This window comes from Orcinus orca, chromosome 15, assembly GCF_937001465.1.
Source record: "Orcinus orca chromosome 15, mOrcOrc1.1, whole genome shotgun sequence".
Classification (NCBI taxonomy): Eukaryota; Metazoa; Chordata; class Mammalia; order Artiodactyla; family Delphinidae; genus Orcinus; species Orcinus orca.
Window position 1 is genome coordinate 43,555,641 of NC_064573.1, and position 27,464 is coordinate 43,583,104.

General features: G+C 40.6%; 1 protein-coding gene and 1 long non-coding RNA gene across 3 annotated transcripts in view; one reads left to right on the forward strand and one right to left on the reverse strand.

Moving 5' to 3' along the window:
• Positions 1-2,107: 2,107 nt before the first annotated feature.
• Positions 2,108-5,720, reverse strand: LOC117202823 (uncharacterized). The gene is made up of 2 exons (XR_007471805.1): positions 5,359-5,720; positions 2,108-5,180 (listed from the first exon to the last, which is right to left on the reverse strand). It is a non-coding gene; the product is annotated as an uncharacterized LOC117202823 (long non-coding RNA).
• The window catches only part of DSC3 (desmocollin 3), a 53,862-nt gene continuing 30,931 nt past the window's right edge, over positions 4,534-27,464 (forward strand). Inside the window, exons 1-4 of one of the 2 annotated variants that reach the window (XM_004273725.3) lie at positions 4,534-4,822; positions 12,180-12,264; positions 14,084-14,283; positions 26,870-26,989. In XM_004273725.3, the coding sequence (XP_004273773.1) occupies positions 4,754-4,822; positions 12,180-12,264; positions 14,084-14,283; positions 26,870-26,989 (474 nt within the window). In that variant the 5' untranslated portion in view covers positions 4,534-4,753. The remainder of the gene's footprint in view (positions 4,823-12,179; positions 12,265-14,083; positions 14,284-26,869; positions 26,990-27,464) is intronic. The other variant, XM_004273724.3, reaches the window with a different exon arrangement.

The following is a 27,464-nucleotide window of genomic DNA, read 5'->3' on the forward strand; positions in this document are numbered from 1 at the left end:
TTTCTCCACTCCTGAGCTAGCTGATAGGCATCTGAGCTGGGGGTCTGCCACTTCCCCAAGCTGATTTTGAGGGATGGTCCTCCTAAACTTCTGGGAATAAAGAAGGCTGACGGGCCAATGAATCAGATGAATGACACATGGCATCTGGAAGTTGGCCCATTCACACCTGTAGCCTTCATCCGTGAGTAATGCTCTTTGAACAACAGATGCACACAATGTGCTCTCCTGGCGACATGAGAACATATAGGAGAAACTAAAGCCTCACCCGGTGGGAAGAGATTTTCACGCTGACATGAAGCGAAGGATTATGGGATGATTCCAAGATAAGAGGGACTAAATTGACCCTGTAGCAGGACTTTGTTACCCTGGGTTTGTGTAGTTAATGTAAGAAGTTATCACTCACACAATGGAGTTGTTGTCTGTGTGGAAATCCGTCTTCTTTCCAGCCTGGTGAGAAGTCACCAGGAGAACATTCCTCTCTCCTTGAAAGGCCTGTTTGCAGAAAAGAGGCTATTTGTCAGGGCGTCTGAAGATTTCCGTGGCGAAAGAGTAAAACTGTTGTAATAGTCCTTGAATCATTTATTAATAAGGAGAGACTGAAAGGGAGCCTTTCTGAGCCTGGCACACCCTATCTGGATTGGACTATTATGGTGTTACTTAAACTGGATATTTCTGAGTTTGAGAGATGTACAAATGTTCAATTTTTGAATGTTTGTTGCAAGGTTAGAGTGAAAGGTCACACCTCTGTGGCTGGGAGTGTTTTCTCCGGAAAGAAATGGGTAATCCTACTGTCAATCACTCAGGGTAGAAATTAATCCTCAGGAGTAAGGACACAGCACAGAAGAGGAGGAAAGGTAAACTTCTGTTCCCTGGGAGGCCAGGGCTCATTCTGGTCTAGGCTCGAGGTTCTGTTTGTTTCCCGGAGCATTTCCATGGGGGTGGAAATAGAGCTGGGAGGGGTGCTTGCCGTGAGGTTGATGGAGATCGTGGATGGCTCTCGTCCTGAGTATCAATGCAATATTATAGGTTACTCTTGACGTCAACTGTCTCCAGCAGTCTTTTTAAATGACACAAAAAAAAAAAAAAAAAAAATCAAGGCCGTTCTTAGCGGCGCTGTGGGAAATTTGTGGAGGACCTACCGCCACACTTTGGGAAAGGTGCTACAGGAAAAGCAGCATCCTCTCCTGGAGGCTGGAAGGGCAGTAGCAGAATTTAGTACTCTTAGAGGAAAACAGTAGTGGAGATGAGAGAATCTGACCGCCCAGTTGCCAAGCACCAGGGAAGAGCCTTCTCTAAAAGAGCAAGTGGATACACTAAGGGGAGCTAATTTCTAAAAATTAAGTCTGAGAACGCTCCTGGCATTTGAGTACATGTTTGTACAGTATTTCCCACGCTTGCTCCAGCAAGCAATTTGTTTGAATACTGTTCATTACCGTGACTATTTACCCTAAATAATATTCTACAAATGCTTCGGAGCTAACGTCTCAGGGCAGAACTTATTCTGTGTCACTAGTAGGACTATTCAACATGAAACTTTTACTTGGTTTTAATTTAAGCTTTTCATAAATATCTCTTCCCTTACCAGCAAATTTGTTCCAAACATCATACAGTTGTACTGGTTGTGTTTTATAGGCGTGTGTGAGGGGACCCACATTTGCGGTGTCACCGCCCATATAAACCACTGAGGTGAGTGGGTGTGTGAGACCAGCACCTGTGGGCGCGGAGTTGTGCAAGGCAGCCTTCTCAGCGGGCTAGGAGTCGGCTCCCAGCTCCTAGGGTCTTTACCCTTTCTGTGGCCAGAGATCCCTCCTAGCTACAGAGAACTCTTCCTGATGACCTTAAGTTTGCTTTCTACTGAAAATTTGACAATTCACCTGGATCCCTGAAGTTTTAGACGTTAGCTTAAGATCATCTTCCATTTTTGATCTTCTATTTATTGCTGCTCTTACCCTCAAACTAAGAAGATAACAAGGAAAAATCATATTTCTTTCCCATTTTTGTACATTATTCTTTTAGTCGTGACTTCCAACTGACTTCCAGTTTGGGGTACAGGGTATTAAAATAAAGACATTTCAGAATAACTCTTTATGCCTTATGATGTCTCATGATGATTTAAAATTAATTTTATTATAGAAGGCATCCAGTTCTAACTATATTCAAACTAAAGCTCAGGTTTTAAATAAATTTTCAACAATTTCATTTAAAATTATAATCTCCACAGCAGAAATAAAAGCAATTCTTAAATTTGTCTTCAAGTCATATTTATAATTATAACTGCCTATGAAGATTCTTTCCTAAATTATAAAAACACATTGCTTTTTATTAGGACTTTAATATACTCATGGTGGACAAATACATGTCTTAGCAAAACAGGAAATTCCAAGATAGTTATACTCCATAATGTTATTATTCAGTATTCATATTGCACCTAGAATTTTACAATACAAATAGAAAATATCACCAATATGCTTTCTTACACTATTTCTGGAATAGATTCCTATAATTTTTATTTTGTAGAAGCCAAACATAGAAGCTCAGAGTAACTGTCATATATAGTCAGTAGGTTTAACAATCGCCTTAATTATACAGCAAATGATAGCTATCTTATGGTTTTAGTCACGTGCAAGACAGTAGTAATCAGGTCAGACACTATTAGACAAAGTTGAAATCACTGAAAACTAGGGCTACTGAGCATAAAGAAAAACATTTCAAATCTTTTATTTCCTAAATATTAAGGAAAAGCTATATCATGGCAGAAACAGGTTCATTAATGAAATTAATGAGCCCATTAACTCACCCAAAGTGATCATCTTTCTTACAGATTGAGTGGATGATTCTCCATCTCCTCTAGGATGAAATTCAACTCCTCAGCCTGGTTTGTTAGAAGACTACCTTTCTAACCTGATTCTCAGCACAGGTCTTCCATCCAGTGGTTCTGAAGAAACTCCTTCCTACTTCCTTGATGTGGGAAACCCTTACAAGACTCCTGAGAGCTCCGCTAGGGCTATTACTATCGTCTTTGCCCAAAACATGTTCCTACCCTTCTCCTTGGTTCTTATCTCAAACATTATTTAGTTCTGGAGGCTGAGGGTCCAAAATCAAGTGCTAGCCAATTTGCCTTCTGATGAGAGCTATCATCCTGGCTTGTTTCTAAAGTCGGCCTGGGGCCAGAGGACACTTTGAGAGGCTCTGTCTTGAGGTCATGGGTCAAGGTGAGGGTCTGGAGGATGGGAGGTGAAAATGGTTGGAGTGAAGTATGGAGAGCGTTCTCTGAGGTTGGAAGAGCTCTTCCATACGAGGCCTCCAGAGGTGAAACAGGGTCTCTGATGGGTGCATAGGAGCCTTGCATGCCTCAGAGGTGGGACTGGGAAGCTCAGCTTAGGGTTTGAGACCTGAGAGCTTAGGCCTGTGAGTTTTAGGGAAACACGTGGCTTAGACAAGCAGCCTATTGGGGTGACTAGGGTGGGATGAATGAAGGCCTCAGTGCCTTCTCTGATTAATCTGCAGTGTCTGAGGGTCCTGACCTTGGAACTTGTGCACGGACTTTAAGAAGCAACAGCACATATGTAAGAGGGAGTTCATCCTGAGTCTACTAGGTGGGGCCTTAGAGGACACAAAACTCAGTCTAGAGAGAAACAAAGGAATGTGCCCTAGTGTTGTAAGCTTCCTTTCTATTAAAAGGTTTAGCATACTGGGCTATGATGAATGCCTTTATTCCCTCATAGACTTTGAATTGCTTTGGGCAGGAACTGGGTTTTGTGCATTTTCTTTCCTCCAGCCCCAGTGCCTGTGCAACTCCGGGCAGTGATAAACATTTGTCGAATGATATTGAATCTGTAAGCCTCATTTTAGACTAGAAGCTTTTGTGTGGTAGATTTTTCTTTTACCACAAACCGAAAAATTGCGTCTTAGTATAATTACCAGGTAATTACTCAAATCAATAATTTCATATAAGAAGAACAAATTCTTAGAAGACTCAGATAAGGCCACGAGATTGGCAGGAAATGAAAGCTTTGAGTGTAATCCCTCATATTTTGGGTGCGTGAAAATGGTAAGATATCAGAATTTCCTTTATTTGCTTTTAATTTCTGGTATAACAAGTGTCAGCTTATTCATGCCTCTTGGGATAATTTCCCCTCCCGTCCTTTATCTTATCGTGTGACGCAAATTTGGGTAGAATACATATATTTTGCATTAACCAGGAGACTTTGCCCAGCATTTGATCAGATGTTGAAGGGAGGATCCGCTGGTCCAATGACAAGGGTGTTGCTGGCACCCAGGAGCGCCCGTGTTGGGGCAGGGATCCCTGCAGGCGGTTTTGGCTTCCGCAGAAGGAACGCGCCAAGCATTGTCTGCGAGGAAGACCCTACTGAGCTTTGCGCGAAAGGCGTGGCAGCCGGGGGCGGGGGAGGGGCGTGGGAGAGCTGGCAGAGAGGGGGTGACCTGGACAGCTTTCCCGAGAGCGAGCACCCGGCGCGGCCTCCGAGAAGCCTAAGGGCAGTCTTGGGCAGCTCCCCAGAGCTTCTCGCGGTGATAAAACTTGAGAAAAAACGAGGAGGGGCGTCTCCGCGTCTCCCGAGTCCAATCCTGTCTCAGGAGTGAAAACGCCCTCCGGCACGCAAACCTGAAAAAGTCCCGGGCGACGTAACGAGCAGCTGAAAGAAGTGCACCTCCGCGCCGCCGCACCTCGGCGGGCTCTGGTCTCTTACGTCCCGCCCGGTGCCTGCGTCCTCCTCTCCGGCCCCGCACCCCGATGGCTGCCGCCGGGCCCCAGAGCTCCCTGCGCGGAGCTGTCTGCAGGCAGCTACTGCTGACCCTTGTGGTGAGTGGAGCCCGGGCGGGGTGGGGCGCGACCACCTACCCGGAGCCGGGATGCGGCAGGGGGTCGAATGGGCCCTGGTCCTGCAGGGGGAGCGGTGGGGGGAAGCCGACCGAAAGGTGACATCCGCGGCTCAGCTCCATCTTGGGGGGGGGGGCGGGCGGGGCACAGACGAGCCAGATTCGGGGTCTGAGGGATGAGGATGGGAAACGAGTCCTCAGTCAGTTCCGGACTGAGGATTTTGTTTCGGACTTGTTCGATTGTTTGAATTACGGGATGGGCTCCCGCTTCGCTGAGCTCTCTCGTGCGCCGTGGCGAGTGGGCCGGCTTGGGGTTCGCGCTCCTTTCCTGGCTCCTAGGGCTGGTGATGATGGTTGGGGTGGGTTTGGGTAGAGAGCGAAGAAGAGTGTTGGGTTAGGTTTTGGAGGATCCCTGAGTGAGTTACAGGGGCTGACCCCCTACCCCAGGGTCCCCTGGGATGGGGACGCTGGTGAGAGGAGGGGTTGGAGCGTTGCCCCTGGGTCCCGGCGTTGAGTTACCTCTGAAAAATGGCTTCCAGGTTTTGCCTCCGTTGAAGCAGCTCACCTGAGCGGTCCACCAGCGCTGGCCACCCGGAGTATACCTGGGGCGCGAGGGCGTGCGCGGCTCCATTAGGGATGGGGGTTGGGTCGGCGGTGTGATGGGGGAGTTGGGTGGGGCTGAGGGGATAGAATCAAGCTGAGAGGAGTGTTGGGAGAGGCGTGGGATTGGGTGGTTCTTTGTCCGGCTCCAGGCAGGATTGCGCAAGCCCAGAGCCCAGCCTGGGGGTCTTCTGTGCCCAGGAAACCTGAGACCCAAGATGAGATCCACCCCTAGAGAAGGTACGGACAAGTCTCGGAGAACTCGCGATACACAAAACGAAAAATCGGGAACTCTGTGCGATTACGCGGAGCTGCGGGCGAGACCACGGCTGCGCTCAAGACGTGCTCTGGAAAGAAGCTGCGAACTCCCGACTGCCCCGCGCTTGGTCCGGTGGCGAGAGGACCAGCCTGGCTCGGGAGCAGGTCGACTCTGGCTACTTGGATTCTTGCTGCTCTCAGCCCCCAAGCAGGGCGTGTGGGTGCCAGCTTTGACCTCTCTTTGAATCATCGAGTTATGAATAATGGTTTAGTAGTTATGATCTAAGATATATTTATGGACAAGAAATTGTACAGGTGAGGGCGTCGACCTGTCAGGCAGCTGTTCCAACAAAATGAGCTGATGAAATGACTCTTTACAAGTGGGAACTGCTCTCAAAGTGCGCTCTTTTGTGATATCTTTGAAAGTGTTTCCAGCTAATATGTTTAAAAGCATGAATTTAGTGTTTTGTGTTTTCCCTGCGAAAGGAATCCCGGAATGGGGAGAAGAAAACAGCGGAGGTGCTGTGTTCTCAAGATTTCTCGTGTATTCGCTGGAGGGGAGGGCGTGGAATGCGAGTATCTGTCCGGGTGGCGGGGTGTGGTGGTGGGAGTACTGGGGCGCGGCAAGGCAGGAAGGTGCCTGTACGTCTAAACAGGGATAGCATCAGCTTTAGTGTATGACTTCCTTTAGGATTTTTTTTTTTTTTTTTGTAGATGATGTGTGTTACCTAAAGATTAAGGGAAACAGTCATTTAAATGGGAGAGGCTAGAGCCCTAAATCGTCTGGTCAGTTAATGTGTGATCATTTCAGGACAGGGCTTTGGTCTAGGAAAGTGTGAGCAAAGGGAGTGCCCACCCAGAGCCCAAGTCATATAGTCAGGCAGTGGATGAACAGCAACTGACTGATACAGATTCAGCAATTCTCCACTACACCCATCTCCTGCTTCCTAAAACCTCTAGATTTTAACATGTCCCTTTTGATACACTCACATGAAATGGAGCATGGAGAAAGGAAGTTCTGTCTTCTGTGGAAGTTTGGAAAAGGTACTATATATAATTCTAACGCTAACCCTAACCCTAACTCCAAAGTCTATGAGTCCATGCATTGAGTATTAATAAGAAATGAACCTCAGCCACAAGAAGGTATAATAGGGAGAGCCATGGCCCAAGAATTAGAATGTTGGACTTTACCAGGCATATTCATAAGTTGTTCTGAGGTCTCGGGCAAATCACTTTTCTTCAATCTCTGGACTTCAACTTTCCATCAAATAAGTGAGGAGATTGTAGCAGCTCTCTGAAGTTAAACATGCTAAGTTTCTTAGTGCTAAATTGTCTAGAGCTTTATTCCAAGGAATAGGACTGCTCAGGAAAGACTTGCTGGGAAGGGAGCCATCTAAGAATGTTCATGAAATGATCAGTGGGAATCATCCCAGGTCAAGATTAACTAGAGATAAAGGGACAGAGTTGAGGAATGAGGGTCATGGAGAACAGAGGTCCTCACCTTATTCCTAAAATAAGGAGTTGTGTTAGATCAAGGATAAGAAATGTTTTATTTTAAATGTCAGTTCTGTGTCCTGCTGTATTAGTGTCCTGCTGAGGATTCTAAGACATCCCAAACTTGTGATATTGTTGTGATTGATTGGCAATGTCATACCATGGTCAAGGAAAGGGAGAAAGGAGGCCTCCCTGCTTGTGTTTGCCATCCCCTTGACTAGAAGAGCCCCGTAAATTCTGTAGGTCTAAAATTCTAAGATGCTACTTAATCCTTAAAGGCTGTAACATACTGTTTAGTTTTAGCAGAGACACCTGCCCCTAAACCAGAACCTAAATAGAAGAGGAGCCAAGGGAAGCTCTCCTCCAAAGAATGATGCCCCTTGAGGGTTCTATGTCCTTCATGGCTCTAGAGGAGACTGGAGTCTGGAGACTGGGATGACACTTGGCCACACTCCCAGGAGCCATGGCACTGGCTGATAGAGGAGCGAAGCAGGGACAGAAAGAGAGGACACTAACATTCAAGCCCCTACTGTGTGACAGCCAGATCCACCACTATGCCACAAGAAAAAAAAAAAAAAAAAGAATTTCTTAAAGTTTAGATTAAATGGTCTGTCTGGAGACTTGTATACTAGAGAGTGTATATGGAATAATTTCTTTCACCTGCAATCCCCAGTTTACAGACAACTTCAATTTCTGTCCAGATGGATAAATTAAGACTTCTGTTGACCATCCTATATCTGTATTTCCTTTTGACTCCTAGGACTCTTTGGTATAATATTAAGGGCATAACATTTTAGAAACGCAGTTTTCATTTCATGGACCCCTTAATGGATTTCTCAAAGACAATTCCTTGTTTGAAGTGAGCTCTTCAACAGAAAACTGAGACTTTTAAGGTGTTAGCTTTCCCACTGAGCTGCCCCATAGGTTGTGGAATCTTCCCTTCTGCACTTTTCTCCTGGATCTGCATCCCTTTCCCACCTTTCTATCCTCAGTATACTCCAAACTGCTACAATTAACTACAATTCCTAATCATCCTTCCCTACACATATACAAAGAAAAGGAAGAAAGGAGAGGGGGAAACTAGAAAAGAAACGTGTCAGATCATCCCATTATTGTTGAAAGCACTGAGTATCTCTTAAAATGTTTCTCCTTTTAAAGTAGCAAAATTGTTAGGAATGGTGAAAACTAATTCACATTAGCTCAGTTGCTCAGATGTCTTCTGCCCTGTTATAAATAATGAGATCCTTTTATATGTGTGTTGAATATTGTTTGCCATATCAAATCCACTTTGGGAATTATATTTACTATTATATATTATAAATGGTATGTACTTGGACATGGTTAATCTATCACTTGCTAAAAGGGCTCTTCAAAAGGAATTAAAATAGTATTTTTCTTTATAACATAACATGCTTTTCCCCTTGGAGTATGTGAAATTCTGCCTGCAACCTATGTTGACAAACGGGCATTCTATCTTTTCAGACTTTATAGCATTTGAGAATAATGTGACTCCTTTAACAGACTTTTTTGTTATTATTGTTCTTGATAACATTTGACATATTCAATTTTTAAAATAAAAGTGAGTATAATACTTTCTATTACCTTTTGCATTAGTGGGGAAAAAAGCTTAGGACAAATAAAATAAGTAAATGCGAACTAGTTTATTTCAAAACCACCATCTTAAGGAAGTCAGAGCTGTAGTATATATTTATATCAGTTCATTATCACCTACCTTCTTTAATGGAGATTATTGGTGCTCATATTGAGATACAGCTAAATGGTGCAGCACTCTCTGAGTCACTAAATACATGTAAGCTGTGCACATTTTTGGGCCCTGTTGTAATCCTTGTGGCAGTTGCCATCCCATATATGGCATCTCTGGTGACCTGCAGCTAATCATACTTTCCATTTAACTAGAATCCCATCATACAGAGTTTGGTTAGAAAGAAATTTAGTAGAATCATCAAAGCACTGAGAATACAGAAAGGTAAATCCTACAATTCAGGGTGGTAAGAACTTGAAAGTAAGATTTCCGTCTCTAAGATGGCAAGTGTCCACAGGAGAAACGACGAATTGAAAATTCTGTAACCGATATGCTCAGTCAAGATCTCCTTTATGTTTCAGATACTCTATAAATTTCTGTTCTTTGGCATCTTTTTCCTCTATTGAAAAAGGTGTTATTTTAGAAAGCCTACCTTGCCTATTCACTCTAAAATTGAACAACAGCACAAAAATGAAACACTGACACGTATGCCTGTGTTTTCACTCTCCCTTTGGCATTAGATAGTTCTATCAGGATTTAATGATTTGTATGATAAGCTTTCTATGATACAATTAATACAATTTGGACAGTACTGTAAAGTGAAACAAAGCAATTCATTTTTCCCAGACTAGAGTAGATAATACTTTATATTATCATTTTTTAAAGCTTAATTTGTTACATTTTAATTTAAAGTTGCTCGCAACTCTAAGTTTTATGTCAGATATTTAAAGTTGTCCTGGAGGGTTCTTCATTAAAATAAATTCTTTTATAACTCAAATAGTCAATCCATAATTCATTAATCTTTAAAATTTTTTTTGTATGTTGTATTTTTTTGTTGTTGGGCACTCATTTGTACAAAAGTTACTTTTAAAATACCTTTAAAAGTCATTAGCTCATCATTGCTAATTAATGGTGGTTTTATTTTATTTTATGTTTTTACTTTATTTTCAGTAATATATCCAGTCCCCACAAACATAGTATCAAATTTCTTTATAATTCAGGAAACATGGCATAACTGAAATCTATATATGAATATCATCCTTTCCAATGTCGATCCCTTATATTAATGAATTAATTGTACCTACTTTCCAGTGATGTACTATACAGCGACAAAGATGAATGGGCTGCTGCTATATATTCAGCATGGATCTATTTCACAAACATAATTTGAGGAAAGAAATCAAGTTGCATATAATTGGCATATGACTACATATACTTAAAGCCTAAAGTTGGCAAAACAAACCAATTTTCTTTAGGGATACATACTCATGGGATAAAATTAAGCAGAAATGGGGAAATAAATGATTTACAAAAAAATATCATTCATTATTGATATTTGGAGAGGTTGAAGTCAAGAAGAAAATGCAGTTAGGGAGAGTTATATAGGGACTTTGAAAATAATAGTAATGTTTTATTTCTTAACTTTGAAGGTAAGTGCCCTAGTGTTTCTTTTATTATTTCTTAAAATACACGTGTACGTAGAATATATTTTATGAAGAACAGTTAAAAAAGGAAAAAGAAACAAGCAATATAGAGGATTAGCAAAACCAAATGCTATCATTTGAAAGTATAGACCAACCTGCTATGACTGAACAAGTGAAAAATAGAGAAGGCACAGATAAGACAATATTAGGAATAAAAAGAGGCACAGTTGTGGAGAGGACAGATGTTTTAAAAAGTAGATAATATTAATATATTATTCTAGTTCATTTGAAAAGAGACAAAATAGGCAATTTTCTACAAGATACAAATTACCAACGTTGACTCGAGGAGGTATACAAACTGTAAATAGACTTATAAAGACACTGAATTGGAAGCCAAATGTCTCCACATACACACACTGTCATATCCATCAAGTCCAGACCTGAGATGGGTGAATTTTTCCATAATTATATGGAACAGATAATCTCTACCTTATATACATTGTTTCAAAGAACAGAAAAAAGTGGAACTCCCCCTAACTCATTTTATGAGGATGGTATGAAGTTGAAAAGTAGTAGCCTGATCTTACTTGTGGACATATATTTGAAATACTAAAATAAGTGGCAGCAAACAAAACCAATAATGTATTTTTAAATATGTAAGGGCCTATTTATGGAATTTCAGTTCCATTCCATTCATCTATATGTTTGTCCTGACACTAGTACCACTCTGCCTTGATTATTGTATTTTTGTAGTAAGTTTTGAAATTGGGAAATCTTTCAACTTTGTTCTTTTTCAAGTTTATTTGGGGTCTTTGGGTCCCTTGCATTTCCTCAAGGATTGATTTTTAATTTCTGCAAAAAAAGTTATTTGGGATTTCAATAGGGAGTGCATTGAATTTGTTAGATGAATTTTGGGAATACGTCTTTTAATCTATGAAGGTGGGATATCTATTGTGAATAGAATTGTTTGCTTAATTTTGTTTTCAGATTTTTTTATTGCTAGTATATAGGAAAACAATTGGTTTTTGTATGTTGATCTTGTATCCTGCAACCTTGCTGAAACCACTTATTATTTTTTTGATAGTTTTTAGCGGATTCCTTAGGATTTTCTATGTACAAGATCATATCATTTGAAAATAGAGACTATTTTATTTCTTCTTTCCCAATCTGGATGCCTTTAATTTTATTTGTGTGTGTGTGTAATTGCCCTGGCTAGAACCTCCAGTACAATGTTGAATAGAGGTGGTGAGAGTAGGCATCATTGTCTTGTTCTTTATGTCAGAGGAAAGCATTCAGTCTTTCTCTGTTAAGTAGGATGTTTTTCATAGATGCCCTTTATCACATTGAGCAAAATCTCTTGAATTCCTAGTTTGTTGAAAGTTTTTAATTGTAAGTCGGTGTTGGATTTTGTCAATTGCTTGCATCTATTGAGATGATCATATGGCTTTGTTCTTTATTCTTTTTTAAAAAATATGTTATTGAGGTGAAATGGACACACAAAAAGCTGTGCATATTCAATGTACACCAATTGATGAGCTTGGAGATAACTATGTACCCGTGAGAACATCATCACCATCTATCCCATAAACATATCCATTACCTCCAAGTTTCCTCTCACCTTCTTTATATATTATTATTATTTTCTTTTGGTAAGAACACTTAACATAAGATTTACTCTCAGCAAAAATTTTATGTATACAATACAGTATTGCTAGCTGTAGATCTCTAGGACTTATATATCTTGCATATCTAAAACCTAGTTCTTTATTCTATACTGTATTAATGTGACCATTTTTTCCTAGGTCTTCAGTTTTGCTTGTGAAGCTTGCAAAAAGGTGATATTCCATATACCTTCCAAACTAGAGGCAGACAAAGTGGTTGGCAGAGGTGAGCAATTTCAAAACAGTGTTTTTTTGTTTTTGTTTTTTTTTTTGCGGTACACGGGCCTCTCACTGTTGTGTCCTCTCCCGTTGCGGAGCACAGGCTCCGGAGGCGCAGGCTCAGTGGCCATGGCTCACGGGCCCAGCCGCTCCGCGGCATGTGGGATCTTCCTGGACCAGGGCACAAACCCATGTCCCCTGCATCAGCAGGCGGACTCTCAACCACTGCGCCACCAGGGAAGCCCAAAACAGTGTTTTTAAAACAGAAATTTAATTTACTTATGCTGGAAAGAGCATGTTATCCAATCTTTGCCTTTTGGAATTAGCCGGAACCAATAATTAGATACAAGTCAAGTTTAAAATATATGTTCTGTTCTTTAGAACTCTATAGAATTCTGTCATCGATTCTAATGAACATGTGCTAATCCATGCTTTTGTAGTCACTTATGTTTTAACAGTAAAAATTACATAAAGAATTACATGTAGAATGTAGCCCTTTCATTACTCTAGGATTCTAAGCACTGGAGAGATATAGGTAAGGACCTGAGAGAATCAGAGCGGTATTTTTATCAATGCCATAGCTGCAGTGAGAAATATAACAAGGTGAACTATTCCATTCAAAACTGCGCTTAATCAGCCATTTGCACACTTGAGAAGTTAGGGAACCTCAGCCTTTCCCAACAGCTGGGAAGCTCTGTCCAGGTGGACTTTCCCTGTGGTACAGGGAATATTGGAGGAAAAGCATCATGTTTTTTTCAGAGATATAGCTTGTTCCAGAGACGCCACATTAATTTTCAAGTGTCCCATTTCTGGGAAGGAAGAAAGGAGAGGATGTAAAGAGAAGTCGGGGGTGTTCCTCCAGGGGAATAGACCAGAGGTTATCACTCTGCTAAAAATGTGAACATGAGAGAAATGTGTCATCACTTTTAAAGATGTTCACTTCATTTTGACTTAACGTTTCCATCTGTGACAGATTTGGATTAAAGTGAAAACACTATACATGGGTAACATGAATCTTTTGAGATGATATTACTTAAGTGAGTATTAGGTTATTACTTAAGTGTGTATTAATGTATCAGTTTGGTTTCTGTCAAAGCAGATAGTGGACGAATGGGATGGATTTGATACTTTTGATATAAGTATCAAAACACTTGTATGATACTTATATTTTATGACTTTTCACTTGGGAAAATTTCCAGGGGGAGAGGATTCCACATAGCATTTCACTGGGGAGCCCGGGAAAGCAAGGAACAGGAACACAAAGAGAACTCTGGGCCCCTGGGGCGTTGGTGAGGGTCGGGGTGGGGGGTGGGGGAGATGTGACAGAAAAGCGCTAGTGGGAAGAATTTAAAGATTTTTCTTACTTGACTGTTTGCCAAACTCATACACTCTGTCACTCTTTGTGTGAAACTTCTGGCTTAACACAGGTGTATCTTAAAAGACTCAGACTATATTGTTAAGGAAAACTTTTCTGTTTGTTTATCCAGCTGTGTGGGCAGGCATGTAGCTCAGCTTTGTCATGATTGCAACACACAGACGTCTTTAATAGGAAGATCATTTTCATAAGCCTCTTAGAAGCATATAAAGGTTTAAAAAACCTTATTTAATACAAATATACAATCCAGAATTGTCATTTTTTTAACAGAGAAAGTATTATCACTTAAAAAAATACATGTAAAGAGTCTTAAGATATTTGATAAATGCAGAGTGATTGGTTCATTTCATTTCACTTCAGGATTTTGAAGAAGATTGTATAAATTATTTTAACACTGTTTTTCTTTTTGCATGTGTTTCTTACGTTACAACTTGGAAATTCCTACTTGCAGTTAATTTGAAAGAGTGCCTCGGATCTGCAGACCACATCCAATCCAGTGATCCTGATTTCAGAGTTCTAGAAGATGGGTCAGTATACACAGCCCATGCTGTTGTGTTGTCTGATGAGAAAATATCTTTCACCATATGGCTTTCTGACTCAAAGAAACAGACAAAGAAAGAGATTCCTGTGCTCCTGGAACATCAGAAGAAGGTATTCAAAGTACATTGATATTTTCAGGCATGTTTTTCTTCTCATTTAAATACTCTCATTAAAGGTTGCAAAGAAGACAAAAGAAAAAATAGGCTTTATTTTCCTTATCTTTTCTCTTCCTTCTGTTTGCTTTCCCTTCCTTCCTCCTCCCTTCCCTCCTTCTCCTTCCCTTTTCAACACTGATTAGACATTGGATCTTACTTTGTTAAATCTAAATGACACCTCCTCTGTGAAGGTTTCTTCCACCTCTAAGGTCTACTTGCTTTTGTGTGCCACTGTCAGTTGGGTTATCCCTCTGTTGTAGCATTGGGCATTTTTTATTAGCACAAACAATTTACCTGTCGTTGTTTAAGGGCACGAATCAATCCCTTTTGTGTTTATAGCCTCATTTACACCAGACCCATAGTCAATAGGTACATGTTAAATTAATATTAAGTGCAGTAGTTGCCAGTGAATGAGAGGTTGATTTCAAGTGCCACAGTGATTCTGATGTTAAAATAGGATGGAAATCCTGGAGTATGTATGCGTCTGAATGGTATTAGCCACCACTCAGTGATTGTTGACTGTAGTTCTAAATTCCATGTCATGAGGAATGCCGTTGTGAAAGTACTCACTGGATTACAACTAATCGATGTGAAGTGTATTAATGAAAAAGTCATCTAAATGCTTAAATGACTGCTTAGATGGAAATCACTAAAAACTCCAATAGTACTTTCTACAGTGATGGAAATGTTCTGTAATCTGCACTGTGTGATATGGTCACCCAATATTAATGGCTACTGCTACTTAGCATGTGGCTAGTACACCTGAAGGGTGGAATTTATATTTTATTTAATTCTAATTAGTTTAAATAGTTGTCGGGGACCAGCCCCAGCTGAACAGGTTTCACCGAAAGGGGAGACGGAGTCGGCGTGGACAGAACACAAGACACCTCAGAGGATGCAAGGATCTGCCAAATTTATTTTCATAATTCCGAAGCTTTTATACTGTGAGGCAATCTCACTTTCAATCTTAACAATCTAGTTCCCTAGCCAAAAACCCCTTACAAGCCATAAAACAAAGATCAAAAACAAAGGTACAAAGCCATAAAACAAAGGTCGTTTTCGTCAGCAGATTACATCAACAGGTTAAACAGGTTTTTATGGTCAAGTAGTTTTCTGATCTCTATAGTCTCTTTCATCCCCTGTGGTTAGGTACATCTTGGTCACATCTAGGTCAGGAACTTTATCTGTGGTTTCATTATTTTTCCCAGAAGTAAATGTTCTTATACCTGTATGTTCTGTTTAGTTAGCTGGTTACACAAAACACAAACTCAAACACATTACTCTTTTACAATCTGTAAATGCCTTCAGGCCGTAACATTTTACCTTTAACATCAAAACAAGGTGCTATAAACGTACTAACCCTAGGGGGTCTTTGTGGAGGGCATTGTACCTTAAATCTGTCACCAAGGTCCTTTGCAAAATATTTACAAAATATAATTTGTCCCTTATATCTATTCTTATAAAAAGAGCAGTAAAGCTTATATATATTTGCCTTAAAGCTTACCCTATCTAATTTCGCATATACCCATTGTAATAAAAACCTTCCCCGCCACCAAACCCAAGAATTTCCTAGTATATCTTTAACTCCCCAGGGAGGCCACAACTCATCCAATTTACTTTGTAAAGTAGGTTCTTGCCACAAAAACATTCCTGTCGTATTTCCCCGAGCCCAATGCCCTGGCCTGGGAGTGGGGATCTCAGGTGTAGTCATCAAGGGAGCCGGAGTGATTACAATCTTTCTTGGCTTTTCCCTCAGTTGGGATCTTTCCTTAAACCCTCCATCGGAACTGGGAATATTTCCCAACCCCAATAGCAATCCTACAAAATCACTTTAGGCAAAGGCAGGGGAAGACAAGGGGAACCACACAGAGCAAAGCCTTGCTACCACACAGAGGAAAGCTGTGGTCCACGGAGGAAATGGGAAACAAAGCCCTGCTGCGGCGGGAGAGCAGTTGCCATTGGCCAGGTCTCTTGTCTGCTACCTGGGTTCCCATCTGAGCTGGGCGTGGGAAGCGAAGCAGCCATGGGGACAGGGTTCAGGCTCCTGCAAAGTTGGGGGGTGAGGGTCTATGCCCCACCTCTGTTGGCCCCCAAGTTCTCTCCTGATGGCCCCTCTGCGACTGTGCCTGTCTTAGGTTGTTCCTTCCCTGAGGAATCTTACCCGTCTCTGGCTAACCAGCCATCCTCCGGGGCCAAGCAGGGAGATGTGAGGTGTGCGAGGTGCAGTGCCCCCAGAGAAGGTCAGTTCTCTGTCACCTTGGTAGCCTATGTCCCCGTGGCCTCCACGCCCAGCACCTGCCCTGGGATTCCCTCGCCAACTGGCGGGGCCCCGGCTCTGGTCACATGTCTTCGGGAACCCAGGTTTCTCCTCCAGGGAGGGCCCAGCTTACAACACTGGGCAAGAGAGACCGATTGCAAGGCACCAGCCACCAGGAGGCCTCAACAGGGTAGGGGGAGTGTAAAAAACCCTATGTTCAGGAAGCTTTGCTTTTCCATATTTATGTCTGACAGCATCAGCTTTGCAGAGGAGAACTTTGCCTCTCCATATTTGTACCCGATAGCATCAACTTTGCTTGACACTACGGGTCTCGTCTGTGCTGTAACTCAAAGGCACTTCCTATGTGGCTCCCGACATCTCCCCCTTTTTTATTTTTTAAAAAGGCAGTATGTAATTCCACTTTGGTTCTGTATACACTTTGAAGGGCAGTTTGAATTAATCGGATAATGACTGGAAAAGAAATAAGAAGCAAAATTATAACCACTCCGGCAGCCCCATAATTTATTAAAATATGCATAAAGGAATTACCCTTAAAATAACTCTGTAAATTTTGTAAAAATTCTGCAGCAGCCTTAGAGGGATTTATATCATATTGAGAGGCTGCAATATCATGAATTTGTTTATGTAAATGTTCCAAATCAATTTCTAGATCACTAGAATTCCATATATTTAAAATATGTATCTGAATTTTTTCCCAGGAATATTCAGAATGATTTACTTTTAAGGGAGTAACACATATCCAAGAATATTTTTTATGGCACGTTAAAGATAAGCGAATTTTTAAAGCAGCAAGTTCTTGACCAATATGTAAAACTGCTTCTTTAAGGGCATCAACTTTAGTTTCTAACTTTCTATCTATTGCTTCCTGGGTTGCTAAAGCCAAGGATATATTTTTTGATAAATCATTAGCATATTGTGCTGTTTGCACTTCTTTCACTAAAGCATATGTTGCGACAGTAAAAGAGCTTAATATTCCTATTAAGGCGGAAATTCCCAAAATCAAAGTAGCTACAAATCTTTTTGGCCGTATGAGCTCTCCAACCTGTCTTATAATTTTTGCCCCTATATCTGTATACCAAGATTCATTAAGCGCTACTGGCAGCATAATATAAGCTGGTCTTTTTAACACCATTATGGTTGATACATTCATTTTAGGAACAATGCAAGTGGTTAATATACATTGCTGACAAGTAATATAAAACCTCATATTATACTGCATAATCTGTAACTTTTCACTATCATTAGAAAGCAATAAGGAATATGGAGATGACACACAGGTTTGAACATAATACTCTTCCACATGGGTAGTAGCTCTAATTAGCGTTATTTTACGAGTGGTTAAGGGCAATCTCCATAACTGAGATTGATAATAGGTTTTATTTTTATGAACAAAGGTATAAATAGGAGCCACCCATCCATGACTATTCCATCTATTTACCTTCAATGGACGGGGAATATAGGAATCATTTCATGGGTATATCAAGCCGCTTTTTAAATATATTTTATAATCTCCCTCAGGAAGATTAATACTCCAATCTGAAATATAATATCTGGTTCCAGGAATGATTATTTTATTCTCTTTATTATACATACAATATATCCATGAAGGATATCCAGTTTTAATATTTATCCAAATCCATTCATTTGTAGCTTCCCCTGCAGCCTCATCACAATCATCATATTTAGGAGGATGAACAACTTTAGGCAAAGATTTATTAACATAAACTTGATTTTGTCTTACAACTTTCCCTAACAATGACCATAAATATCTTGTGGTTTTATCTCTTCCTATTGGCTTCTTAGGAGAGTCTGTCAAGAATCCTGCATCAACTACTGACAAACATCCATTTTTTGTTTGATTATTTCCTATTGACCCTGAGCCAACAAAAAAACATATTGGAGGAAAGTCAGTCTGACCTGTAAATGAGTAATTAAAATTGATTACAAATTGTTTATAGCCCTGTATTCCTCGAATGCCATCGGTCAATTCAGGGAATGAGGAGGTTACTGGAATAATGGGATCTGTCCAAGTACAGGTATGTAAAATAGGGGGATCTGGAAAATAAGCCCAATACGTACCGTTGGCACTTACCTGAACTGAAAGCAAGCTAAGCATAGCCACAAAAAAATTAGCAGTCGTCAAAGGCAATCCTTGAGCATTTATAGCATTTTCAGCATTCAGGCAAAGCTTTTTAATTGTTCCCCAGGTAATCGGAGCCGCTTCAGTGGTGGAGACAGCATATCTTCTTTTTTGTGAATGAGAAGGCAATGAAGGCTTTCTCTCCGATAATTTTGGAGAGGCTTGTACCTCTTTATCACAAGATGATTTAAGTGACAGCTGTTTTATCTGGGGAATTAACCTCGCAGCCACAAGATTATCTGGTTTCACTTTTTGTGCATGCAGTTCCGCCATCTCGGCAGCAGATTTTCTTTTCTGAAAGTCGCCTTGATAAATTCCCCACCTCAGGGTGTCTGATTAATCGATCAGGAATCCAAATTGGTGAATCAAAATTTTGAGGAAAAATACAAGCATATCCTCTACCACTAGTTAATAATGTATCTGGTCCATTCCATTTTCTTGTTAAAACATCCTTCCATAATACCTTTGGTTTTACATTTTCTTCATTTATCTCCCAATGTCTCATCATAGGAGTTTTCTCTTTATCATTCATATTTAAATAATTTAATACAAACATGGAATGATTAAGTAAATGATGAGGAGAAAAATATTTTAAATCTCCATTTTGCAATTTATAAATCATATTTTTTAATACCTGATTGGTTCTTTCAATTATAGCTTGTCCTTGTGGATTATAAGGAATTTCTGTACTATGGGCTATGCCAAACTGTTGGCATAATTGCTGAAAAGACTTAGAAACATAAGCAGGGCCATTATCAGTTTTTAACTTTCGGGGAATTCCCAAATAACTAAAACAAAACATCAAGTGTTGGCACACATCCTTAAAGGCCTCTCCGGTCCTAGCTGAGGCTACAATTACATGTGAAAAGGTATCCACACAAACATGTACATAGGACAGCTTTCCAAAACTAGGCACATGAGTCACATCCATTTGCCACAGATCATTAGCTCGTAAACCTCGAGGATTTACTCCTTGCTGAGGTACATTAGTTTGCGTAGGACACACAGAGCAATTTTTTACTATTTCCTTTGTTGCTTCTCTGGTTAGGCCAAACTGATATCTTAAGGCATTAGCATTTTGATGATGCAGCTGATGAGATTTTATTGCTTCTTGTACTTTATTTTTATCTACTATAAAAATTTTAGTCAGGGCATCAGCAGAGGCATTGCCTTCTGCTAAAGGCCCTGGCAATCCAGAATGAGCTCTAATGTGGCCTATATAATAAGGCTGTGTTCTTTCCCATATACTTTTTTGTAATCTCTTAAGCAATTTAATTATTGTACTCTTATTTTCAGGAAAGGCCGCTGTTTCTATTGCTGGAAATAATTTAACTATATATAAGGAATCAGTATATAAATTAATTTTCTTATCCCTGGTTAATTTCATCACTTCTATAATTGTCATAATTTCTGATTGCTGTGCTGAGCAATTTTCTGTATTTAATACTTTTTTTTCATTATTAATAATATAGGTTGCCCTCCCTGAAGAGGATCCATCAGTAAATACTAATATAGCCTCTTCCAAAGGTTTTATCTTATAATATGTAGGAAAAACCACCATATGTTCCTTAAAAAACTGTAGCAATATACTTTTAGGCAAATGAAATAAAATTTGACCTCTAAATGAGGCCAGAGCTATTCTTAATGAATCTTCTAACAGCAGCAAGGCCTCTAATTGATCTTTATTATAAGGTATAATTATGTTATCCATATCTTTTCCAAATAACTCTCTACTTCTCTTTCTACCTTTAATAATTAACAAACTAACCATAAAAGGGTATGAGGCAACAATCTTTTTTGGACTAGCAGCCAAATGTATCCATTCTAGTGGTCCATTTTGCCATAATAATCCTGTAGGAATAACTGGAGTCCTTAAAACAATTAAATCCCAAGGTTTGGTATAATCCAATCTTTTAATAAAAACATTTTTTAAAGCTTTTTCTATTTTTTCTATGGCTAGTTTTCCTTCTGCAGTTAACTCTCTAGGGGATAAGGGGTTAGAATCTCCTTGTAATATCAAAAACAAAGGTTTTAATTCCACAGTAGTAATTTTTAACAAAGGCCTTATCCAATTTATATCTCCTAAAAACTTTTGAAAATCATTTAAAGTAACCAAATGATCAGTTCTTAGCTGAAAAGGTATATGCTGAATGGAAAATTCCTGTATTAATCTGCCCAAATAATTATAAGGAGGCTCAGTTTGAATTTTCTCTGGAGCAACTTTTAATCCATATTCCTGTAAAGCTTTCATCATATCCTGTAATGCCTGATGTAAGTAGGCCTTATCTTTATGAGCCAATAATATATCGTCCATATAATGTATTAAATATATTTCTTTATATTTCTGTCTTATATTACATATGGCCTGGTCTACATATTTCTGACATAAGGTAGGGCTATTTTTCATACCCTGCGGTAAAACTTTCCACTGATACCTCTGATATGGTCTGGTAAAATTAGAAGAGGGTACACTAAATGCAAATCTTTTTCTGTCCTCCTTATGTAAGGGGATCGTGAAAAAGCAATCTTGCAAATCTATAACTATAATAGCATAATTTTCAGGGATGGCTACTGGAGAGGGAAGTCCAGGCTGTAAAGCCCCCATTGTTTCCATGGTTTTATTTATTGTTCTAAGATCTTGTAATAATCTCCATTTTCCTGATTTTTTTTTTATAACAAATATAGGAGTATTTCAAGGACTATTAGAGGGTTCAATATGTCCTGCCAATAATTGCTGTTCCACTAATTCTTCTGCAGCTGTTAATTTCTCAGAAGTTAGGGGCCATTGTTCCACCCATACAGGTTTCTCTGAAAGCCACACTATAGGGTCAGCTGTTTTTAAAACAATGGCCCCCGTTATAAATTTGGATAGCCCACTCCATGTTTATCATTTTTGGGCTCAGCAACCATAGGATATAATCTTCCCTCCTGATTTTTTCCTAAACCTTTATCTGGGTCATATCCCATTTTTAACATCTGTGAGGAGACCCAGTCATCTGGACTATACAAGAGCATTCCCATCTGCATAAGTATGTCTCTTCCCCAAATGGAAATTGGCAGGCCAGGTATTACATAAGGACAAAAAGAGCCTGCTTGTTTATTGGTAGTATTCTCCCAATTTAAAATCTGGGAACTCTTAGCTACTGCTGGAGCAGTTCCTAAACCTACTAACATATTGTCAGCATGCTGGGTAGGCCAGCTGTTAGGCCAATCTTTTCCTGCTATGCAGGAAGAATCTGCACCAGTATCTAACAATCCCTGAATATTTTTTCCATTAATTTTTAAAGTTTTTAAAGGCCTATTTCTGGTAATTTCTTGAATCCAAAATACCATATCACTGGAGCCAAATCCTTTTTTATTTCTAGCTTCCTGAACAACATTCTTTCCTGTTTTATAATATGGTAACAATAACAATTGTGCTATTCTTTGTCCCACATATATTTGTTGTGTCTTGTTAGAGGGAGCCACCATTATTTGAATTTCTCCTGTATAATCAGAGTCAATTACTCCAGGCAAAACTGTTAAGCCAGATAAGGAAGTTGAACTTCTACCAATAATTAAACCCATTACTCCTGGGGGCAATGGACCTTTAATCCCAGTTGGTATTTTTACGACTGGAGAGTCAGGAGTTAATATTGTTGCGGAGGTGGCACAGAGGTCCAATCTTGCGCTGCCTGGGGTGGCCCTGAACAATTCATCAATTCCCCTGAGGGAAGAAAGGGATTGAGCGTCTGGTGAATTGTCCCTATTGTTTGTTGGGCCCGGGGTTGGGCCCGAAATAAGTTTCCCGAATTATTTCCAGCAGACGCATTTGGAAAAACAGGTGCAGGAAATATTGGCATCTGAGCGCCAGCCTGAGGCACTGCAGAAACCCCATTAGGGGGAAGAATGTGTCCGTCCTTGTGATATTTACTTCTACACAATTTAGTCCAATGATTTCCTTTCCCACATCTTTGGCAAGGAGTCTTTGGGACCCCATCATTACCAGGAGATATCATTTTAACAGGACCTGGTGGAGGTATATTTTTATTAGGACATTCCCTACTAAAATGACCTGTGTCTCCACAAGCAAAGCAATTATTTCCTTTTGGTCCCTCAGGGTTTTTTGTTTTTTGAACCATATTCATCATACATTGAGGAAGTGTTTCTCCCTTTAAGGCGGCTGCCAAAGCAATCCCTTGCATATAAGAGGGACCCACGTCAGAACATTGCTTAATAAAATCTGAAATATTGCCAGTTTTTCTAATTGGTCGAATCAGGTTCTGACAAACAGGATTGGCATTTTCAAAGGCTAGTTGTTTTGCCAACATGTTAGTTGCATCCTCATCGGTTATCACTCTTTTTATCTCGGTTAGCAAGCGAGAAACAAAATCCTCATATGGCTCCTCAGGCTTTTGTCTTAAATCTGTCAAAGTGGAGGCTCTTCCTGGAGTCAAAGGCAAAGACTTCCAGGCATTCAGTGCACACGTAGTTACTTGCCATAAGGCCTCCTTTCCCATATGCATCTGCTGTTCGGCTGTATCATATTCTCCCTGGCCTAGCAACATATCTTTAGTAATATCAAATTTATCCCATTTTTTATTTAAAGCATGTTGCTTGGCTACCCATTCTTCATATTCTGTTTTCCAAAGCAAATATTGTCCTCCAGATAAACAGGCCTTTGTAACCTGAATCCAGTCATATGGAGTCATCCATCTATTTGCCAAGGCATCTATAAGAGTCATAGTATAAGGCGCCAACGGTCCATAATCTGTATAGGCCTTTTTAAGTTCTTTTAAAAGTTTTAGAGGCAAAGGATCCCAATATACATCATCATCATCAAAACCATCCTCATAAATGACTGGAAAGCAGGCGGCAAAAGCATAATCATCATCGTCACCTTTTATTTTCTTATGCTTTTTATTTTTATCTTGGCTTTTATTAAAAGGTGGCGAAGGTGGTGGGCCCCTAGCCTTTAAAGGCGGTGGAGGTGGTAGGCCCTTGACATTTAAAGTTGAATGTCCTAATCTCTTTAAAGGGAGAAATGAAGAACTTAAAGGTGCCGGTGGGGCGGTCGGTAAACGACCTAAAGGGCGCTTATCCTGTAAATTAAGCCTATTTTTTTTAATTTCTTGCTTTGAAAAAGCACCATAGGGTTCATATTTCCTTCTTTCATAATCATATGCAGCAGCATCTAAATCATCCTGATCTGCAGGAGGCAATTCATCATCAAAAGGAGGATTCTTTAACAAATTAGACTTAGTATCAATAGGTGACTCATTTTTCTCCTCTGAGTCATTATCCTTGAGGTTACAATCTTTTAAAGCTGCAGCTAAAACCTCAGTTTTTTTTGATATTTTTGAGGAAAGTAACGGAGTACTTTCATCTATTACTTCTGCAGGATATTTATATGGGTTCTTTTGACCCTCAGGCAAGGGAGCAATGCTCTCTCTAATAAGGTTCCATAAAGTAAAAGTATCTACTGGAACCTTCTCAGGTCCAAAATGACTGTAATATACTTGCAAAGTTTGTCCCACCTTTTGCCAGGTTTCTATATTAACTGTTCCCTGTTCTGGAAACCATGGGCATTGTTCCTGTACAAACTGAAAAAACTGAGTTAGTTGCTTACTAGCTACCTTAATTCCTCTTCCATTTATCATATGTTTAACTATATCAATAAATAAGAGCCTCTCTTTGGACTCAGTGTGTCCCATCTTGACACCGCCTTACTCACCTTCCTAACCAGTATTCCTAACTGGGGGTCTGCAGCACCCTACGGTGAGACTCCTATCCGTCCGAGAAAAAAATTATACTTACCCCTTCAGGTCCCTGTTCGGGCGCCACTTGCCGGGGACCAGCCCCAGCTGAACAGGTTTCACCGAAAGGGGAGACGGAGTCGGCGTGGACAGAACACAAGACACCTCAGAGGATGCAAGGATCTGCCAAATTTATTTTCATAATTCCGAAGCTTTTATACTGTGAGGCAATCTCACTTTCAATCTTAACAATCTAGTTCCCTAGCCAAAAACCCCTTACAAGCCATAAAACAAAGATCAAAAACAAAGGTACAAAGCCATAAAACAAAGGTCGTTTTCGTCAGCAGATTACATCAACAGGTTAAACAGGTTTTTATGGTCAAGTAGTCTTCTGATCTCTATAGTCTCTTTCATCCCCTGTGGTTAGGTACATCTTGGTCACATCTAGGTCAGGAACTTTATCTGCGGTTCCATTATTCTTCCCAGAAGTAAATGTTCTTATACCTGTATGTTCTGTTTAGTTAGCTGGTTACACAAAACACAAACTCAAACACATTACTCTTTTACAATCTGTAAATGCCTTCAGGCCGTAACATTTTACCTTTAACATCAAAACAAGGTGCTATAAACGTACTAACCCTAGGGGGTCTTTGTGGAGGGCATTGTACCTTAAATCTGTCACCAAGGTCCTTTGCAAAATATTTACAAAATATAATTTGTCCCTTATATCTATTCTTATAAAAAGAGCAGTAAAGCTTATATATATTTGCCTTAAAGCTTACCCTATCTAATTTCGCATATACCCATTGTAATAAAAACCTTCCCCGCCACCAAACCCAAGAATTTCCTAGTATATCTTTAACTCCCCAGGGAGGCCACAACTCATCCAATTTACTTTGTAAAGTAGGTTCTTGCCACAAAAACATTCCTGTCGTATTTCCCCGAGCCCAATGCCCTGGCCTGGGAGTGGGGATCTCAGGTGTAGTCATCAAGGGAGCCGGAGTGATTACAATCTTTCTTGGCTTTTCCCTCAGTTGGGATCTTTCCTTAAACCCTCCATCGGAACTGGGAATATTTCCCAACCCCAATAGCAATCCTACAAAATCACTTTAGGCAAAGGCAGGGGAAGACAAGGGGAACCACACAGAGCAAAGCCTTGCTACCACACAGAGGAAAGCTGTGGTCCACGGAGGAAATGGGAAACAAAGCCCTGCTGCGGCGGGAGAGCAGTTGCCATTGGCCAGGTCTCTTGTCTGCTACCTGGGTTCCCATCTGAGCTGGGCGTGGGAAGCGAAGCAGCCATGGGGACAGGGTTCAGGCTCCTGCAAAGTTGGGGGGTGAGGGTCTATGCCCCACCTCTGTTGGCCCCCAAGTTCTCTCCTGATGGCCCCTCTGCGACTGTGCCTGTCTTAGGTTGTTCCTTCCCTGAGGAATCTTACCCGTCTCTGGCTAACCAGCCATCCTCCGGGGCCAAGCAGGGAGATGTGAGGTGTGCGAGGTGCAGTGCCCCCAGAGAAGGTCAGTTCTCTGTCACCTTGGTAGCCTATGCCCCCGTGGCCTCCACGCCCAGCACCTGCCCTGGGATTCCCTCGCCAACTGGCGGGGCCCCGGCTCTGGTCACATGTCTTCGGGAACCCAGGTTTCTCCTCCAGGGAGGGCCCAGCTTACAACACTGGGCAAGAGAGACCGATTGCAAGGCACCAGCCACCAGGAGGCCTCAACAGGGTAGGGGGAGTGTAAAAAACCCTATGTTCAGGAAGCTTTGCTTTTCCATATTTATGTCTGACAGCATCAGCTTTGCAGAGGAGAACTTTGCCTCTCCATATTTGTACCCGATAGCATCAACTTTGCTTGACACTACGGGTCTCGTCTGTGCTGTAACTCAAAGGCACTTCCTATGTGGCTCCCGACAAATAGTCACATGTGGCTTGTGGCTACCATATTGGACAGTGCAGGTAGAGTGTTCAGGCAATGAAGAACATGCATTGTCTCACTATAGTTCACCTGAGAGCATGAGGTTTTAGCAGAAAGAACAAGTAAATGCTGTCTATAGATTGTCTGAAAGAGGATGTGTTCTCCATCTCATTTTGGGATGGAACAGGAAGAACTGAGAGTACAGTGATAATTTTCCTAACCTGAAAGTATGGTCAGTGTTGGAAAGGTATGTGAAATTAAATTCTTTGGTTCATGAAACCTTTAAAGTCTGGATACATTCTTTCTTATCCTTCGAACACAAAGAAGACCTTATTATCTGGTCTTTAGTTTCAGCATGGAAATTCCTGACACTGAGCCTCCAGAGAGGTGTTAGATTTATGGTCCATCCACTGTTTTACAATGAAGTAGGCTGTGATGCTTTTGTTTATTGTTAATTTTCTTTCTCTAAATTCAGGTACTGAGGAAGAGACACACTAAAGAGACTGTTCTCAGGCGTTCCAAGAGGAGATGGGCGCCTATCCCCTGCTCAATGCAAGAGAATTCCTTGGGCCCTTTCCCTTTGTTCCTTCAACAGGTAGGTTTTCCATTCCTTCTGATTGGGATTGCTAAATTAGTTCCAAGAGTCTGTTTTGTCCAGGTTTTAATAACTCTTTAAACATTTAAAAATCAACAGATTTGATTGAAGATATTCATGGAGAGTCATAAAAGTACATAAAATGGGAAAATCACTAAAAATCTAATAATGAGAAAAACTAGAAAATCACTAAAAAACTAATAATAATAATATGAGAAAGACTCTACAGCTACTAAATGATCTTTATTAGTTTATTCATTCACTTAGCAGCCGGCTATAGAGCACCTACCCTGTCCTGTGTAAGGCACTGCTCTAAGTACTGAAGCTAGAAATACATTTAGTCATGGCCTTTGCTCTCACGTATTTTATGAGTCTAGTGAGGAAGACAGAAGTAGGCAAATGATTGCAATACTGCATGACGAGTGCTGAGATGGGGCTGGGTCGGGGTGATTTGAGAATTCATGGGCTGAAATGC